The 20,841-nt window shown below is 42.2% G+C and overlaps 1 protein-coding gene across 2 annotated transcripts in view; it reads right to left on the bottom strand.

Annotated features, from left to right (window-relative positions):
* Positions 1-426: 426 nt before the first annotated feature.
* The window catches only part of VWC2L (von Willebrand factor C domain containing 2 like), a 161,640-nt gene continuing 141,225 nt past the window's right edge, over positions 427-20,841 (bottom strand). Inside the window, exon 4 of one of the 2 annotated variants that reach the window (XM_059052922.2) lies at positions 427-3,751. In XM_059052922.2, the coding sequence (XP_058908905.1) occupies positions 3,603-3,751 (149 nt within the window). In that variant the 3' untranslated portion in view covers positions 427-3,602. The remainder of the gene's footprint in view (positions 3,752-20,841) is intronic. The other variant, XM_067027551.1, reaches the window with a different exon arrangement.

The raw sequence follows: 20,841 nt of genomic DNA, 5'->3' as shown, positions 1-20,841 counted from the left end.
TCATATTCTGGTTTCCTCAACAGCAAAGCAGAGATAATAAGAGTCCCTGCCTCGTAGCTGTGCTGTGTGGATTGAATAGAAAAGGTTCAGTGCACAGCACAGGGCCTGCCACAGAGTAAGCCCTCAAATACAGATTATCATTAGTATAGTGTGCATGGATCTGGGTCAGGGAAATATTTTTCCTATCACTTACCCTCTCACTGCTGGTTTGAGTTCCTCTCTGATCCCTAAATCAGCCTTGCCTTCTATTATGAAAAATGAAAATGTACTCAGACAAATGCTAAAGCTGAAGCCTAATTCTAATTCAATATAGCTCTAACAACACATGTATTTTCAGATGACGGAAGTCACTTAGAATTAGTCGTTAAATGAAGAGTAGGGAGAAGGGAGAAATTTAGGAAGGAAAATATACCACAAACCGTGTTTGCTGGTTAACACACTTTATATTTAACAAAATAGTTTTTTAATAATATATTCTTTTACACATCAAATATTGTTGCTAGAATCCCCTTTTTACAGTTGAGTGTTTAGTGTTTGTTTTTTTTCTCACTAGTTTTCAGGCACACCATTTTTCAAAGATTTTAGAAACTGAATCGTTTTTTTAACAGGCATCAGCTGTCAGTCAGGATGTTGATCCCTTATTTAAATAGAGCTGTAGTTAAAGCCAAGAACCAAAGGCGGAGGAGATGTAGGAGGGTAGTGGTGATGGGGTAGCTGCAGACAAAGCTTTCAAAAGAAAAAAACAACAGCAACAACAGATGAAACCAGAACTGTGTTGTTCAGAGTTTAGAAAGGATTTCTCAGTGACCTGGGTAGAAGGAAGTTGTAAAGTGTTTATCAGTTTATGAGAAATTCTGTCACAGTATAGGTTCATCTCTCCCTAAAGGGGGAAATATGTCAGTGCTACAAAGTCTTAAAGGAAACAGCTTGTAGTGAGACTCTGAGAAGGAAAAATAAAATCCAAGGGCAACAATAAAATAATCCCTCTCTCTGGCTGGTAACAGAGGCAGCTGAGCAGCCTTCATTCTACAAACTCTCTGAAGAGAGTTTCTTGATGGGTATTGTACTCCATTCTCGAAAATTCTTGTTGTGACTCTCACGGTGCCCAGCCTTTGATGCAAAATTTCTGTACCCTGGCTGCCAAGTTGCTCTCGCCTTCTGTTTTCTACAAAGGACATAGTAACTCCTTAAAAATAGATAGGGTACTATGAAACATGGCTCTATTAATGATGTTTTCTGGGTTTCAAACCTTACTCCTGTCATTTATTATTATTATTTCTTTCCAAGAGTGAAGATTTTTGAGGCTGGCAGTAGGCAACCTCAGGGCAAAGAAAGCTCTATAATACATCTCTGTCTAGAAACAAGCTGAAGTGTGGAGTGCCTTTACTTTGAAGTGCAGGAATAAATCATGCAGAATTGTTCATGAATGATTCATGACTGTCTTTATGATGTATCCAGGGTGGCAACTGAAAAGCACCACCCTTGCTGCGAATTGGTGTTCTAAGGGAAGGCGGCTTGATGTTCTCCCTTGGATGGCGCCAGCCTGACTATTGGTATCAGAACACAAGCACAGTGTGTGTGAGAAGTGTCAGGTCCGACGGGTCAACACAGTAATTTTGGAAATGACAACTCTTTCTTGATGACGGGAGGAGCTTCCAGGGAGGAGAGGCTTGACGATTTTAAAGGAAAACCCAGTTGATGAGACTAAAGAGATGTGTGTCCTGAGGGTGGACCTGTGGTGGTGAAGCGTCACTCCCTTTGGAGGAGACTGACCCGTCCCCTCGGGGCTGCTGATCGTGCCTGTCCGCGAGGGCTCTGAGGCTCACCAAAGCCACAGCCTCAGCCAGACCTTGGCTGGTACTTCCCCCCGGTAGAAAACCACTCTGTACTGATCATTCTAGACCAATGGTTCTCAACCAGGTGAAATTCTGCCCCCTTCCACACACCCTGGGGACATTTGACAATGTCCAGAGACATTCTGTTATTGCAGTTAGGGTACTGCTCTTGGCATTTAGCGGATAGAAGCCAAGAATGCTGCTAAACATCCCAAAAATGCACAGGACAGCTCCCAATGACAATTAATCGTATGGCCCCAAATGTCAATAGCGCTGAGGGTGAGAAACCCTGTACAGGCATGCGGCAACTCCACTGGAGCTATGGCCAAGCCCAGATAGGAGTGGGAGCCGAAAAGGAAAGAGCACTGGTAATGCAGACAACCTTCAAGGCTCCTCAAGGACCCTACCAGATCTGTGCCAGGGTTTTCAAGACAGGAGAGTGGAATAAATGACTAGCTATGCCATGTGGTTTCAGAATTGTTAAATTTGCACTTGAATAGAGGTGGCATCAGATACCCTGTGTATTTTATTTTTTCTGTTACTATACTAGCAGCATTACCAGGGCAACCTTGAGACTCTTCAAAGGTTCATTTTAATTGTTCAGTGTCTAATATATACATTTTAAAAAATGTTCAACAAATGGAATTGTATTGTGCAAGACTCACTCTACCCTAATCTTTAAATCAGCACTTGAGGTGGAAAGAGTGTCCTGAACCTGTGTTTTAGACAGAGGGCTGAGCGGTCGTTACTGTAACATGGCAAACACAGTCCTGAACCAGGAAAAACCGCTTTTTGGTTGTCAAAATATGACTGGCTTTCAGCCAAATCTGAACTCAAAAGCCAGAAGTGTTCAGAAGGATTCAGATTCACAGTGGGGCTATGCACCCTGGTTCTGGTATTTATCGCGCCAGGTGACAGAGTGGGTGTAGTGTGTTTCGTTATAAGCCGAACTTAAATTCAGCATCATGAGAAAGTCTGGTGATTGATGCTGCAATTTTGAATACCTGTCTCCCTTTGGATTCTTTAGTCAAGCTCATGGTATTCTTCACATTATTAGTTTTTGATTGGCAGTTTCAAAAATTTGTGAATGAAATGTGTCGTTTGTAAGAATCAAATTGTGAGTCCCTGCATAATGCACTGAGCTCCAGTTCCCCACCCAGCCCAGCAGAGGGTCCATCTATGTACACCTCTCTCTTCTGACCCTGCAGGGCAAGATTCACTCGAGGGGAGTGATTGCTTGGATGATTTTGCATCTTCCTAATCAGGAGGGTCCTCACTCCTGACACTGCTTTACTGAAGCTTATTTGACACAATTCAAGACCTTACTGTGCAGTCAAACCTGCCCCCTTAGACTCTAAAGAGGAAAAAATAAATCACTCCACGAGAAAAATGCCAGGTTTACAGAAGAGTAAAAATGGAGAAAGTCAGTAGATGGTGAGCTGGCAGGCCAGAGGTGTCACCAGAGAAGAAACCTGTACAAGGCTATTTCTTTCTTTTTGTTCCAGAAATCCAGTTGTCAAGTCACCGTCAAGCATGGATAATTACAAAAGCAGTTTTGATAGCTATATGCTATATATATTTTATATAGCAAGAAAGAAAGAGAAATTTCCTCTTAGTAAAATATTCACTTTTGTCAACCCTAAAAGGTTTTGCTGGTGACCCTGTTGTAGCTGGCAGGAGTTCGTTTGTTGTCTCTTGTTTTAAACATGTGCAGGGTAGAAGCCATCGCATTCTCTCCTAAGAGCTTGTCATCGGTGGGAATCTGTTCTACACAGTCTGCTTGCCTTGGCATTCGCGTTTTGAACACTGAGCAGGCTTCCACCAGTCCCCGTTGTGACAGTGACAGATGTTACATTCATCCACTTTCACTTCAATGCCAGCCGGAATGATTGTAGTTCCTGCAAAGCAGTTTGGACCTGGAACACATACACAGGCTGATTAGTTGATTAAGTCTGAGAGGCTCCCTTTCTTTCTTCCCGACCCCAATAAAAAGAATCCAACCCCCAAAGCCATGAATGAGTAGGTCAGACCACTCTTAACAGTGTATCTTTAAGGAATTTTCTAGTGTTCTCCCTTAAATGCAAACTTTTAACTCCTACTGTCTTTTGCATACAGCTCAGATTCCCCATGTATGTCGCGCATTCAAAAGAGAAAAGATCCAATGCTCAAAATGTCTTATGGTCTGTTACTAAGTACATGCAATTTTCTAAAGTAAAGTAAGGATTGAACTCTATTTGCTTTATGCTCTGGGGTGTAAATGCTGCCAAAGTGTCCCCTGAAACCATTTAGCATGGTCAGCATCACTTGTCAGTACACTGTGGCCTGTCCTCTCCCTTCCCATGGTGGGTTTGAGACAATGAACTCACTCACTCCCTGGTTTTAGCACTTCCCTAAGCCCAGTTCCTGGAATCCCAGCTTGTTTCTTGATAACAATGAATAATTCATGACCAGATGATTTATTCATGTCCCAAACAAGCTTTGTTAGAGGTTCATTTGATTTTTGTAAATGGAGTTCCTTTAATCTGCTGGCTATCTATTTTTTTAAAGAATGACCCAAAGGTTTGGCTTTTGAAAGTCAGCAGGAATTTTATTTTACTTTTTCAGATTCAGAAAAGCTTTACTGAAAATGTCACTTGTTCTTTAAAGATGGGTGTTTTTAAAAATGCACCAATCTGTTTTTTACTTCTTGTCTTTCTCCCTTTTCCTTACTTTCCTTTTATTTTCTCTGTTTTCTCCCCCCCTCCTTTGGTTTTTGTTTTCTTTTAACCTTCCCGATGTAGAAATGCGCTTGTTCGGTATTGGTGATATTATTTCTCAAATTCAAATGGGATATAGATTGCTTCCCAAGGTGCAGTGGATTATAGCGGAGTGATGCAAATTGCTGTTTCTTAGAAACGATTTGGTATAAGTCTCTGAGGTATGTATTTAGATAAAGAGAGGGAGCACTGAGTTGTGTCTACTGGTGATTTATTCATCCAACATTATTGGCCACTTGCCATTACCACTACAAAGTAACATGGCAACATACATTGACATCAGTGCCCTACTTTCATTTGCTTACCACTTGATCAGAATTTACGAGACTATCTTTACCATGAAATAAATGAAATCGGGGTGATTTGTAGTTCACTTCATAATTGGAATCTTGCCTTTCTAAAAATGGTAATTATTACATTACAGTGTCGATTTCTCAACACACAACTATTCAATATGCTACAGCTTTAATCACCATTGTTTCAGAACTCCTGGGAGCTCAACTGTGCATTTATTTACCAACTGCGTTTGCGTAACTATGCCTTTCCTTCACTCAGGGGGACAGACACCTGGGGCGTGTGCCTGGGCGTGAAGAGCCAGCAAGAATAGGAGGGATATAATGGGTCCCCACGGATAAATTAAACAGCTTAGTGAAGTGTCTTCTTTCACCCAGGAGGTGCTTCTTCTTAAGATGCTGTGGTTATAAGCTCTTGGCCATCTTAACTGTTGATTATTTAAGGATCACTGTATCAATTCCATAAGTCTTAGCGTTTAAGTCATTGTTTGATAGGCTGAACTGTCTTTGGGTCTACACGTCCCTGAGAAAATTCCACACCAAATCATGAATTTGTTCTGTTATTAGAGAACTTGGCAAAGAATCTTTTTCAGAACGTAGCTGGTTCTCCCATGGCTGCTGTTGACAGACCTCTCTCAGCCCTACTGGTTCTCAGCCAGACAGGGTCTCACCACAGCCATACTAGCTTCAGCAATTGAACTAGATGAACACTAACTACTGTTTTCCCAGAACTAGCCCAGAGAAAGCAATAGTTTCTCTCTTTCCACTTCTCCATATCCAACCAACTGTTTTCTTTGATTGGATATGGAGAAAATTGTATACTTTTAACTTTTCCAGATGGGAAAATAATTTATTTTTTCTAAACAGTGGCTCCAAAACAAAGAAGTCCCTGAAACAGAACAGGTAGAATGTTACATTTCCCAGCTTCTTGAAAGCATTTGGAAATGTGTCAGTAGAATCTTCACACACTATCTCTCCTCTGTCTCCCTCTTTCTGCCCCTCTCCCCCCACCCCCCGCTCCTTTTCTCTCTCTTTTTCTGTGTGTGTGTGTGTGTGTGTGTGTGTGTGTGTGTGTGTGTGTGTGTGTGGCACACCACTGGCTCACAGGGGGCAGGTTCATCTCAGTGGAACAATAAGAGAAAAAGGCAGGGAGGGATCTTGGTAAAAAGAGATTTCTAAGTCATCATGCTTATCTTGAAGAGGGTTTTTACTAGAGCTCTGGTTTTCATATCTGCCCCTTTTGGCATATGTTGGTACCATACAGTGATCAGCATGTATTTGATCAGCCTCTGTACATCATTTCTTAAAACTCATTTAGAATTCCTGCACTCTCAGCTCAGGAAATATTAATTTCTATTGATTGACAGAATGAAATGAAAGAAGGATCCTTTGCACTTTGCCAGGACTGACCAGTCAAAGACGCTGCCTGTAAATAACATAGTAACCTCTGGACAGTCTACTTGGCAGCCAGAGGTATTGCACAGAATCAAAAACTCCTGTTTAATCTCATTAACAGGAATTTTATAAGCACCCATCTGAGAACTTCAGGTGTAACTAAAGCAAGCCCCAAATTTGCTTGTTAATAGCCTTATCTTAAATGTGATTTAGATAATTGTCAAGCAAAATGGTTGGCGCTGTTTAGAAATTCTTCTGGTCTTGGCCCTTTTTCCTTAATAGTGCTGACAATAAATGCTATTTGCTTTCAGCGTGAGTGTCCTCCATGAATTCCTTACATAGGAAATCTGTCCTTCTCTCTAGTCTCTTCCTTTTATCTGGGGGCTGCTTTCCTTTTGTCTTGGTTTACGTGAAAGAATAAATTGCTTAGAAGAGTGAGCTCAATGGCAAAAGCAACAAATTTTAATGCTGAAGGCTTGGAGAGACTCCGGAGGGTGCAGTGAAAATGATTAAACTGAAGGCTGGCAAATAGGACCTCTGAGAAGAGGTTAAAGGGATTGGAATTATTTAATCTACAAAGAGAAGACAAAGGTATAACTCAATAACTCTCAGGGAGTGAAGGCTTATTATGTGAAGAATGGTGACCAAATGTTCTTTCTTCTGACACCCAGAATAAGAGGAAATGGAGGTGCATCGATTCTCCAGGAATTAGAAGCACACACACAAATTACTCAGCAAACTGAATTGAGTGTGGCAGTTGCCAGTAGTGTGGTGAGACCTTCTCTCTCAGAGATCTTTCAGAACACAGGAGGTCTCATCTGTCAGGTAGATTGAAATCGTCAGTTCCTTGAAAACAGGAATGGAGTATCTGTTACTTCTGCTGGTCCAGGCCTAATACTGTGTCTTGCAAATATTAAAAACTCAGTTATGTGTTTGCTTAACTGAATGAAATAGTATGAACTAGCTAGTTATATATTGGAAGCAAAATTATTTTCTGAACTTACAGATCCAGCCTTACATATATATCAGGCCTAGCCCTAGTAATCTAGAAATATTTGACCCATTGAGGAAGTTGGAAGTTGAAAAGCCAATGGATTTAGAATGATAAGTGTACTGAGAAGTGACTGGGAAAACAGTGGTGTACTGGAGCTGGGGGCTCCTGTTGGCTTGAGAGAGCCATTATTAAATATTCAGGAATTTTATAACCTTGTTGATATTATTTTGGTAGCTTGAAATTAACATTTGGGAAGTATTTATGCCACTAAAATCAGCAAATGCTACAAATCAGGATTTTAACTGTCCCTCTCCCCACCTGAGAGCCAAATGATATAATCATTTATATCACTAGGTTAGGGCTTAGGATTCAGGGCATTACTGGGAATGTTAAAGATTTTGCTTCTCATTCTAAAAGCAATGGGAAGCCAATGAACTATTTAGGTAGGGGTTCGTGTGTGTGTGTGTGTGTGTGTGTATGTATGTGCACACATAGCATCTGTGTATTTGCAGGCACGTCAATAATCGTGAAGTAAAGACTGATTCCATAAACTGCACCAGGGTCACCATGTGATTGGTCCACAATGCACCCATCTTGGGACTGTCCATGATGTCTCAATGGACGTAGGACCTTTGAGATTGCAGACAAAGAGTAGAATCCTCACAGGCCCTGGCTACTGTGTGATTCCTTTCTCTTTTGCTCTGAGGCATTAAAAGTATCTGCTAAATTGCTGGGGTAATATTAAATTAGCGTCAGCAATGAACACATCGGCTTGAATTAACTGATCAGATTACCCATTATAGAAAGTAAGGTCCTAAGGGAAAAAGCACCAGGAAACATGCAGTTTCATCTCAGAAAAGGCAAAGGGCTGCTGGGGGGAGCAGGTAACTGCTAGGAGGACAGTTTAGCTGGAGTCTCTTAGGGGACCAGGGTCACTTTTAATCTGATGGAGATACTGGGCTGTTTGGGGAATTGGAGGATCCTATCAGTCAAGCAACAAACCGGTCCTGGGTAAGTCAAACATAAAAGCACTAATTACAGTTGTATCTAGAGAATATCCAGAATAGCCCGAAGAACCACACTTGGAGGTAATACAATCAGGAACAAGGGCCAATATCATGCCACAGATATGACCCAGTGAAGACACACCTTGGGTGCAGATATAGCAGCCTGCTCCATCAATATTCCCAACCCAGGACCCTGGGTGCTGCTGTGAGGACCATCAGCAGAGCTAGCTCCCTGACCACTCTTGCCAGGATGAGGATTGTGTAGTTCTTCTTGAAGTCACTAGCTTTCAGTGGAAAGTGTGCAGCGGGTGAGCCTGGGGACAGAACCCAGTCAAATTCCTGCACCCTAGCTGCAAGGGAAGCTGGGACGTGGGTACCTGGCATTTGTAGCTTCTCTAGGGAGAGAGAGACTTTCTTCATACATAGAGGATTCCCCAGTCACAGGAAGGAGGCAGTTGTTCAGTTCTGATGCTAAGATGGATGGGGAGAGGGGTCAATGAGGGCAGATTTCAACTGCTTCAAAATTTTTTCTCTGGGGCTGACTGCCAGTGTTCTTGTCTAGCAATCAGGTAACAAAATATTCAGAAAAAGACCACTCTAAGCATGAGTGATACGGCTGTTAAGACAGAGTTCCTGTCTTCGGGGAGTTGACATTCTAGTGGGGTGAATCAGACAAACAGTAGAAAAACAAACAGGACGTTTCAAGTCATTCTGAGCTATGAAGAAAAGAAACAAGACAGTGTAGTTGAGGGCCTAGACCCAGGGATGGAACATTCGTTAGAGTTTACAGAACATGTTCATATATGTTTTCATGTTTCATATTCACCGTAATGCTGTAAGGTGTCATCATGAATCCCATTGCATACATGAGGAAAGTAAAGCTCAGAGAGATTAAGGGACTTGATAAAAGACAGAGAGCTAGATAATGGGAGAGCTTAAATACCAACCGTCTTATTCTGACTACTTTCCTCGAGGAGAGGCTTTTTTTATGTGTCCTATCACTCCAAATATCAGCCAGAATGGTACCCTTTCCTGTTCCTGACTCCCCAGCTTGCTCTTGTAGGAAGCTCGGATGAGATCCAGATCCAGTTGGCAACAATGAATTCAGTGAACACCTTGGGAGTTCTTTTTAAGAATTTTCACGCACGACCTTATTTCCGCCTCACATGAGCTGCTATTTGCTGTGTATTATAGGTCAGACAATGAGACACAGATGTGTCAATGACTTTCTCAAAGTCACACAGCTAGTGAGTGATTGAGCTGGGACCCAGAGCCATTTTTCTAGGCTCCGTCCCAGAAGTCAGTCTTCCTGTGAGTAGAGCTACTTTTCATTTCCTGCAAGTTTTAATAGCACCTGGGATGGTATGGGATGGATTAGAGGGAAAAGGTTAGGATGTTTAAATTCCTGTTTAAGTGTGTGTGTGTATGTGTGTGTGGGCATGCACACATGTGTAAGTAAAGGGAAGGTCTGGCTACACAGTCACTGTGGGGCAGAGAATTGAGTCCCTCCAGCAGCATTATTCAGCCTCTTCTCCGTAAGTGCAAAGCAGGAATTGCTCCCAAGAAGCAGATGTAGCTGAGAAAAGGTGTGGCTCTAGCGATTGTCTCCAAAGGCCACCAGGCTGGCGCTGAGATCTCTCAGTAGCAGATGCCCTGTTCTTGTTGCCCTAAATCTCCTTTACAGCCAAGCCTCCTCCTTCCCAGAGACTTGGAAAGCCAGGCTGGTCATGACCATTTTATAGGCACTTCTGGATTATAAACTGGTCTATGGCGTCCCTGAAAACCCTCCTTCTGACAACCATTTCATATTGCCTGACAGGCCTTTTTTGAGTATTGCAATTTCTGGCCTTGATTTGAAAATTTATTATTGATGCTTGGTGTCTTTTAGAAATTGGCTGTAAACGATCTTCCTGCTGCATAAATGAGTCAGATTCCTATTGTGTTAGGCTATAAACATCCTATATGTATTTGGCAGGGCATCTAAATCATTGTTTCAGCAAATAGGAGGCTTGTAGCCATCAGTCTGGGATTGAATTGGATTGGATTACGTTCATCCTTTTAACTGATTTTAATTCTCTGCTTCAGGAAGTCTGACAGATGTTATTGTGCTACCATAAAGCAAGTAGGCTTCCGATCAGGTGAACCCATTTCCGACTATTAAAATCTTGGAGAAAATGTTTCTAGCAACCAGTAATTAGAGCTGATTGCAGTGAAAATTGAACTAAGTGACTGAAACCTCCCCAGTAGCACATTCCAGTGGCCTAGTTAGGCCTGGACAGAGAGCAGAGCAGAGATGAGATTCAAGTAGCTCACGGGAGCTTGCAGACTGGAGAATGAGGTGCTGCTCTCTACCTGCTTCTAGACCCTCATCCCTACGTTACTTTCCAACTATTTTATTAAACCTGAGAACAAAAAGCTTCCTCGGATTAAGGTGGCATGTCAGGAAGGATTGTTTTCTCAGAGGCTGCCCTAGAGGTGCCTGTTAATCATTTTATTTGAAAATTCAGTAGTGCTGAACTCCCACACAAATTTCAGTGTGAGGGCTCTGGAGAGCTTTTTGGCCCTTAAGTATGTAAGATTTATAGCATGGTGCTCCTATTAAACAAAGTCCGAAGACTGGAGCAGAGAGAGGAAGGACACGGTCAGGCTACACAATAGAGGTAAAGGTTGGCTGCTTTTTTCCTAATTCCAGGCAAATCAGCCCCTTTGAGAATCTGGCGTCATTCACAGTCTGCATTAGCTGGCCCTGTATGTCCAGTCTCACCTTCACAAGGATATGTGTGGTCAGAAAATGGCTTGGTTTGCTGTTGTATAAAATACTATCTGGGGCTTCCCTGGTGGCGCAGTGGTTGCGAGTCCGCCTGCCGATGCAGGGGACACGGGTTCGTGCCCCGGTCCGGGAAGATCCCACGTGCCGCGGAGCGGCTGGGCCCGTGAGCCATGGCCGCTGCGCCTGCGCGTCCGGAGCCTGTGCTCCGCAACGGGAGAGGCCACAGCAGTGAGAGGCCCGCGTACCGCAAAAAACAAACAAACAAAAAAACCACTATCTGGTTAGTTTTTGCGTCAAATGATGAAATAATCTCAGCCCAATTTTCCAACCTTAAACCAGATGACCTCCCCTTGTTAGAGCTTTCAGTGTTTTTCATGTTTCTTCTCAGCAATCCTAAAGGTAGGAAGAGCTGGTACTAGTCTACCCATTTTACAGTTGAGGGCACTGAGTTTCAAACAGAGGGGAGGTGAGGTGCTTTACTACTTACTTATTTCACAGGTGAGGCGCTTTATTTCGAGGTGAGCAGGTAGAGCTCTCGAGTCATACTGTCTACATTTCAATCCTCCTTTTGCCATTTACTGGAGGTATCATCTCAGTGTCCTCAGCCATAAAGTGGGAATAATGTTAAAATAATAAGAGTATTTACCTTATGGAGATTTTGAAGAAGCAAATGAATTAACATATGTAAAGTACTTAGAACAATGCCGATCATGAACTAACAATAAATGTTAGTTGTTGCTATTTATCATTCTCATTATTATTATTACTTGAGTTACCATCTGTGCTACTTTGGGTAGCTTATGGATTCCAGGACCTTTGGTTCCTAGTCTGTGTTTCTTTTTTTAATTTTAAAATATCACTGAAGAAATGAATATGGTTAATGTCAACCAATATTTTTTGCAAAGTGAGTGGATGTACAACAAAAAAATCATTCCTATGTGGATTTTCCCCAGCTTTGTTTACTATTTACCAGGAAGCCAGACAGTTGAAGAGAACAGCTGAATAGAGAGAGCATGACTGGGGAGAGTTAAGGGGAGATATATTAGTCTGAACCAGTTGTTGACTGTGGAAGAATTCACTAGGAAATTGATTTAAAATGATTTGCTTGGATGGTACAAACAACTGGTTTCATTTGTTGGAAAGAAAGAGCCCAGATACGGTGGGAGAATGTCTAAGGTAAAGGCTAACAAAGAGATCGCAAGCTAATTTATTTATCTATCTGTTTTTAAAATTTTTTGGTTAAATTTATTCATTTTTGGCTGTGTTGGGTCTTTGTTGCTGCGCACGGGCTTTCTCTAGTTGTGGCGAGTGGGAGCTACTCTTCGCTGCGGTGCACGGGCTTCTCATTGCGGTGGCTTCTCTTGTTGCGGAGCACGGGCTCTAGGTGCGCCAGCTTCAGTAGTTGCAGCATGCGGGCTGAGTAGTTGTGGCGCATGGGCTCTAGAGTGCAGGCTCAGTAGTGGTGGTGCATGGGCTTTGTTGCTCCACGTCACGTGGGGTCTTCCTGGACCAGGGATGGAACTCACGTCCCCTGCGTTGGCAGGCAGATTCTTAACCACTGCGCTACCAGGGAAGTCCCTGCAAGCTAATTTAAAGAGAGAGTAGGCAATGATAGCTATCTATGGATTGATAATTTATCTACCTATCTATCTAAAGGTTTCTGCTTTTTTTTGGTATTTTTTTTGTTTTTGCGGTTTGCGGGCCTCTCGCATTGCGGAGCACAGGCTGCGGACGCACAGGCTCAGCGGCCATGGCTCACGGGCCCAGCCGCTCCGCGGTACGTGGGATCCTCCCGGACCAGGGCACGAACCCGCGTCCCCTGCATTGGCAGGCGGACTCTCAACCACTGCGCCACCAGGGAAGCCCTCTGCTTTTTTTTAATAGCATTTTCTTAGTGCTTAAAAAAAGGATAAGGTGTAAATGCCCAGCAATAACAGAAATAATGAATGAATTATGGTATTCCACTTCATAGACTCTTCTGTAGCCATGAAAAAGAATGAACTATATAACCTCTAGCTGACTAGCAGGGATTTTCATGAGTTATTATTGAATAAGGAAGGAATTGTGCAGAGAAGTGGGTATAATATCCTGTTTTAATAAAACAAATATAGACAAACTTCTGTGTGTACATTTGTATAGAATTATATGAGGATGGAGGAAAAATAAAGAAGCACAAATACTAGGTTGTTAATGTGGATTATCTTGCTAGAGGAAGGGATTGCTGATGGGGGAGGAGATGTGGGGATAGGACAAGTAGCAGGAGGAAAACAAGTTCATCGTGAGGTATTTGGTTCTATGTATAAAAATAGAAGTTTTAGACTGACATGCACTTTAAAATCAATGTGTACATTTAATGCTGTAATTGTTCCTTTTTTCCGTTAAATCAATAATGTGTCTGACAATCGGGTACATCTTAAAACTGAGAGAATGTAGTGAAAGTCATAGAAGTGGGCAGACCATGAAGAGCCCTCAATGCCACAGTTTTCTTGACTCTAAAGTTCTATGGCACTGCTGTCCATGATAGCAGCCACTAGCCATATATGCCTATAGAGCACTTGAGATATGGCTAGTCCAAAATGAGATGCTCTGTAAATGTCAAAAACAAACATCAGACTTCAAGGAATTAGTAAGTCTTTGAACGTAAGGGAAAAGGAGTAAAATCACTCATTAATATTTTTTATATTAAGTATGTGTTGGGTGACAGTATTTTGGATATATTGGGTTAAATGTATCAATAAAATTAATTTCATCATTTTACTTTCTAATGTGGCTAATTTAGAAAATTGAATTCTAGAAAATTTACTTGAATTTGAAACTAAGTTTAGAGAATTTAAAACTCAGTGTGTGTCTCACATGATATTTCTATGGGACAGTACTGGCCTTAAGTACCGTTAGTACAAAAGGATGAAGAGGTGTTAGGAATGGCCAAGAGGAAACTAATTTTTACATAATTTGGGAGGGAGGAATGCTAGGTATTGTGGAAAAGGGCATAACTTTAAGACAGGGGTTCTTAAAACATGCACCCTTGATCAATAGTATCACTGAGAATATCTTTGAGATGCAAGTTCTCCAGCCCCACCAGACACCTACTGATCAGAAACTGTGGGTATGGGGTAAAAGATCTGTGTTTCTGTGTTTTAATAAACATTCTAGGTGATTTTGATGCAGGCTAAAATTTGCTTTAGGATAAGGCAGAGCTTGGATAAAAGCTGTGGAAGATAGCGTGGTTAGTTTGAGTTTTAGAAGATGCCTCAAAATAGACTAAGCTTATCCCAATGGCAGTGAATTCAGCATGCTACATAGGCTTTTAGCAGTGGGTCACTCCTGAGGAGAAACTCTGAGCAAGAAAATGGTGGTTAAATGGTTCAATTACTTTCAAGTTTCAGCATTGGCCTCTGAGCTGTCATTATTGTATTTCTTTGGTAAGTGTGATTTTTATCCACATGATACCTTTGAGAATCAGAGTCATGTGTGAAACATGGCATTTGAAACCATTTTGGATGCTTTAATGACCTCACTTTCCAAAACCAAGTTGGTTATCACTGGAAAGAAAAGAATATATATTTATCTTTGGGATAGAAACAGGTTAGAAAAGATGTACTACTCAGTTTTATCTAACTTTCATATAAAAGATAGAATTTCTTTAAGCAACAAACTTTCTATCTCTGACAGCGAATTTAGTATCATCTGTAAAACTGCCTACCTCATTGATTAAAAAAAATTGAAAACCTATTTTCATTTCCTTAAAATGCTTGACTGAACGTACTAGAATGGAAGTAACATCCTCACTGTGGGGGAGGGGCATGGGACGTGGGGTATGCTTGTCAACAAAGTGGGTACCAACACACACACACACTATCCACACAGCATACTTCATAACGGAGATGAAACAGAAAACTTTCCATTTTCATTTTCTATGTTCAAAGACACAAAATGTCTTGCAACTGAAAAAAAAGAAAAAAAGGTGATGAGCAGGTTATTTCATTAGTGGATCACATGACCAAAGGTGCCCTATTGACCTTTCCATGATTTTCATGGTCATGAATTATTAGACATGCCATGTGTGAATTAAGAAACAAAATGACATTTTCTTTAATGTTCACCTAACAATGCCTGTAGATAGCTAATAACTGTGGCACAGAAATGAGGACCAGATTAGTAAAAATAAATGGTTCACAAACTGTATACTGAGTCTAGTCTAGGAATATTTCTAGTCTAGAAATATAACATTTAGTAGGCAGGCGTATTTCCTTCCTGTATGGATGTGGCAAAAATAGATACTGAATATAAATAACAATGGGATAAAATTTGTAAAAAATAGTAAATATATTAAGGGGATTTAATTTGGTCTAGAAGTCAGAGAAGGGTGCCTTGAGGAGGTGATAGATGATAATGAGAGGGAGGGGTCAAAGGAGCTACATGTGAACATCTCCTAAGTGCAACAAAAGCTTGGCTCTTAGGGAAGCATTTAAGCTACTACAGAGTAGAGAGCCAGTGGAAGTGAGGACCAAAGATAAAAGCAGAGACATAAGTATGAGTAATTTCTTAGTATTTTAAAAAAACTATATTTGGGGGCTTCCCTGGTGGTGCAGTGGTTGAGAATCCGCCTGCCAATGCAGGGGACACGGGTTCGTGCCCCGGTCCGGGAAGATCCCACATGCCACGGAGCCTGTGCTTCCGGAGCCTGCGCTCTGCAACGGGAGAGGCCACAACAGTGTGAGGCCCGCATACCGAAAAAAAAAAAAACAACTATATTTGGAGTTTGGGATTGCTTCTAGAGGGCCATTGAAACCATGCCATCATCAGATTTACTTTTTAACTAGATTATTCTGGCTTCAATGTAAATAATGAGCTGGGGCAGGGGTGAGGGCCCTGTTGCAGAAAGTAGACCAATTGAATCAGTTCTTACATTAGTCCAGGCAAAGGTAAGTGTGGCCTAGACTAGGGTGGTGGCCATGGGAATGGAGAGAAGTGAATGGATGTGAGCAGTATTTAGATCGAATCAACATGATTTGGTGGGGGAGCGAACGTGTGGAATGAGGTAGAAGATGCTCCTCAAGTTCCTGATGCAAGTAAGGATATGGGACACTGATGAAGGAGCAGGATTTGGAGGAAAGAGAATTCAGTTAGTGTTAGGAACATTGAATTTATGCACACGAGTCATCTAGGTGGAGATGAATAGCAGAATAGAATTGACTGAGCTGCCAGGAAGAGTTGGGTGTCCCTGGCAAACGAGTGGTAGTTGAAGCCAGGGGAGTGAATGAGGGGTCCCTGGAGCTTTTGGTGTAGGGCAAGAAGAAAGAGGCCCTAGGACAGCAGATGGGACAGTTGGAGCCCACTAAGGTGACTGAAATGAAGTCTCCAAAGGGGAAGGAGAAAAAATTAGCAGTACACGGCGCCAGAAAAGCAAAGGAAGGGAAATGTTTCTGGTAAGGGCAGTGACAGCAGTGTTGAATGCAGCTGAGACGGCCAATGAGATATGGGCTGAGAGAGGTTTATTGGTGACTCACAAGAACACTTTCTGTGGAGTAGTAAAGGCAAAAGCCAGAAGGCTGAGGGAGGGGTGGACATAAAGAAAGCCTGGTCAGTAGCTGAATGAGGCCAGAGTTGAGGGAGGGTATTTAAGATGAGAGAGAGAGAAATATGTTTAAATGCTGGTGAGAGAGTCTCAGGGGGAAAGAAGAGTTGAACGTAAAAAGGTGGGATGTTGGGGGAAGATAATTGACAGAACAGAGTCCCTGAGAAAGCAGTAGGGCATGGGATTCTGTGTTCTCAGTTGGGAGAGGGGGAACTTCTTCCATTGTAATAGGCAATAGGAAGCTACAGGAGTTTCTTTCTGATAGTTTCTATTTTCTCTGGGAAGTAGGAGGGACACTAGTCTGCTGAGAGTGAAGGGAGAAGATGAGGGAAAGAGAGGGTTGACATAGTCTTTCCAGGAATGAAAAAGCAGCCTGGGGAAGCATAATGGAATTGTCGAACAGGGTGAGGGTCCAGATGAGGATGCTGACTATAATTTGCAGTGGTACCCATTTGATTGCTTCTGTGATCTTCCCACTGGAGCCCAGCAATATTGTGGAAGAGTGCCCCAGGCAGAGAGCATCATTGAATAGCCTCGTGACCTTGGGCGAGTCACTTATTCTCCATTTCCTCATCTGTGAACTGGGAATAACAAGAGTATGCATCTGATAGGATTGTTGAGATTATTAAATGAGTTAATACACAAAGTACCGAGAATAGTTAGTAGATAGTATACCCTGGATATTAAGTGGTTAGCTATTCTCCAGCTTTGGGGTTTTGACAGGCATGAGATGGTAGGAGCAAAGGAATGGGAAATATTAACAAGAGAGCAGTGGAAATTGTAGATGAGGAGTTAAACTGGAGAACAAGGGAAGTGAAGAAAATCACTAGATTGTTTTGTAATTACTGGAAGTCCTCCTGGTATGGATTCCTGGCCTAAGATTAGAATACGCTAGTTTTGCTGACAGAATTGGAGTGTTAATGGAAAATGAATAACAGTTTCTGAGCTCTGTTGTTCCAGCTCCCATTCTATACTTAAGGAATTTACATCAAAAAGATGTCGCTGTTTTGAGAACTTTAACTTGAAGCAGACCCTGTGTGTGACACTTTACGTTCTGAATTCCCATGAAATGGGAGAGTTTCTTTTCTTAAGAAACAAATTTATAAGAAGCAATATTAAAGGAATCCCCTCAAGTTAAGGCAATTTTGTTTAAAGGCTGTACATTTGCCAACTCTTCCTGTTCTTTTCCTTGAGGTCCACAATGAAATTTAAGCCAGAGAAACAATCAGTTTGGCCCAAGCTTGAATTGCTGCAGCATATCAGCCTCCAAAAGTGAAATTTGAAAGGAACTCTCTGCATCGCTCATGGGCCTAGACACTCACAGGTGTTATTATGTCTCCAAGAGTAGATTTTGTACGGTCACTCAGATCACACGCTGGGACCCTGGCCTTTAATCATAAATGTAAATGGACTTTAGACACCAACATTTATTTCCAGGTTGGAAAATGATTGAGGTTTTATATGGTAAAAATATTATTGACAAGCCTAGTGAACTCTCTGAAAATAGTTTCATGCGCTAAAAAGCAAATAAATAAAATACAATTATAGACTGGGGCCTGCCCCCCCTAGGAGTCTAGAAATCTTGATTTTATTCTTGCCTGGGAAAATGATTTTTTCTTAATTTAAAGGAGACATTTAGAGGTGGGGAGGGTGGAGAGAAGAGAGATCAGGGTGGTCTATCCCAGGTGCAAATACCACCATTCTTATCTCAAAAATCCCCCTTAATCTGTTGCCTTCCCAGAAATTGCCAATGGACAGATGTCAGTTATTAAGGATAGTTTATTTATTCATTTATTCAAAAGCATTTGTTGAAACCTTCCTATATGCCAGAGACTGTGCACATCCCTGGAGATACAGTGAGCACAAGACATATTCCCAAGTCTCAACGGGGTATACTCTAGTGGGAGTGAGGCAAGTACAAAGTTAGAAATAAGATTTTACAGGAGGATGTATGAGGGAACCTAATCAAAACAGAGGAAGGAGGTGGCTGTCTGGAGATGCAAAGACTGAGTGGATCATGAGGGATGAATGGGAAAAATTTTGGTAAAGAATCAGGACGGTGTGGTGGTGAGTGGGGAAATTAGTGGCATAAGCAAAGAAGGGGTTATGGCCCATTGGAAAAATGTAAGAAATTGTGTAGAGTTGGAGGCTAGGGTCCCAGGAGGAGAATAGGGAGCTGAAACTGGAAGAGAAGAAAGGGCAGTGGCCAGGTTCTGGAAGACCTTGTAAGCTGTACTGAGTAGAATGGACTTTACTACTACAGCACTGTGGGGACACCGAAGAATTTTTAAATGGTGGAGGGCTGTAACCATACTTCTGCTTCAGCCAGATTGCTCCTGCTGCTGTGTGAGGTGGGGTTGGAAGGCCCCCAGCCTGGTGGAAGCAAGAGCAGTAATTGCTCCAGGAAAGAAATGGGGAAGGTCCGCACGGAACCAGTGACTGTAGGAATGGAGAAGAGGGGATAAATTGGGGTGATCTTAAAGGGAGAATTAATAGAATGTGGATGTAAGTGATACGGAAGAGAAAGGAAATGAGATGATGTCCATATTTTTTTGCTTTTGTACTGGCTAGCAGGTGGTATCTTCCACGGAAAGAAGAAATATAGGAACTAACGCAAGTTTAGGTGGAAAGTCCAGAGTTCAGTTCTAGACATACTGAGCTTCAAATGTCTTTAGCTTATAAAAAGTGGAAAGCTTAGAGTAAGTAGTGGGATCTCTGGCTTGAGATCTCATGGGAGATATTTGAACTGGAAGCACCAATTAATTTAGAAGTCTTCAGGATATCGATGGTTATTGAATACATGAAAGTGGTTTCTTAGGAAGAGAGAGAGTAAATAATGGGAAGATTAGTATTGACAGAACCCCAAGGAACTAACATTTACATCATGAGTAGAGGAATGGAACTCTGAGAGTGGTGTGTGAATGAATGGTTATAGCGATGGGAGTAGTTAACGGAGAAGAAGATTTCAATAAGGAGTCAGTTCTGCTGGATGTTAAATGAAATAAGGGTTGGACATATCCATTAAATTTAGTATCCAGCAGGCCCTGATGGCCTTGGCAAAAGCATTTCCATGTCATTTTGGGGATGAAGTGGTTATCAGTGGGTTTAAGAGTGACGTGTGCACAAAAATATGTAAACTACACATTCAAGAAAACTTGTTTTGAAAAGAAGGTGAAATGTAGGGCTAAGTGACGAGAGAGACAACGTACTGGGCTGGAATTGAGTAATTCAGTCAACTTCTGAGTTTTGTTGTTGTTGCTGTTTTTAACATCAGGAGATATGCCCTTCTGTGTGCTTAGAGGAAAAAGCCCCAGTGAAGGGAAAATTGCAGGTTCGGAGAAGAGGAAGTTCTGGATGTTCTGGCAGGGATGAGTTCTAGGAGTTGTTCATCGAGGTACCATGATCTTAGGGCCAGCAGCAAAGGCATCAGCAGGGAGCTTGTTAGAAATGAGTAATGTCGGGCCCTACCCTAGATTTATGCAACCAGAATCCACCTTTTAACAAGAAAGAACATTCTCCTGAGATAGGAAGATAAGGACAGATAAGTTTCTTGATGTTGGCCAAGAAGGGAGTTAAAATGATGTTATGTCATTTTGCTGTGAGGGAGTGAAGTGATTTACTGAGAATAAGTAGGGGGCAGTGCATGTAGTAAAAGAGAGCTGGGGCTTCCCTGGTGGCGCAGTGGTTGAGAGTGCCTGCTGATGTGGGGAACACGGGTTCGAGCCCTGGTCTGGGGGGATCCCACATGCCGCAGAGCAGCTGGGCCCGTGAGCTGCAACTGCTGAGCCTGCGCTTCTGGAGCCTATGCTCCGCAACAGGGGATGCCGCAATAGTGAGAGGCCCGTGCACCATGATGAAGGGTGGCCCCCGCTTGTCGCAACTGGAGAGGGCCCTCGCACAGAGACAAAGACCCAACAGAGCAAAAATAAATTAAAAAATGAATAAATTAATAAAACTCCTGCCCCCAACATCTTCTTAAAAAAAAAAAAAAAAAAAAAAAAAGATAGCCGGCTAGTGGGATCTGAATGGGTAACATTGAAAGTGATGGAGAAAGAAACCCTGAGCTTACTGTGCTCTGCATGTGAATGTTTGTGTGGATGTCTCCAACAGCCTAGGGCTGGTATAGGAGTGGGAAGACACTTAGGTTGATGTAGGTTTGGAGTTTTAGCAAAAGTGTGAGTCAGCAAGAGAGAGGGTGAATGAATGAACCACA

This window comes from Kogia breviceps, chromosome 2, assembly GCF_026419965.1.
Source record: "Kogia breviceps isolate mKogBre1 chromosome 2, mKogBre1 haplotype 1, whole genome shotgun sequence".
Lineage (NCBI taxonomy): Eukaryota > Metazoa > Chordata > Mammalia > Artiodactyla > Physeteridae > Kogia > Kogia breviceps.
The sequence above is the reverse complement of the archived record's forward strand: the minus strand, read 5'-3'. Positions and strand labels throughout refer to the sequence as shown.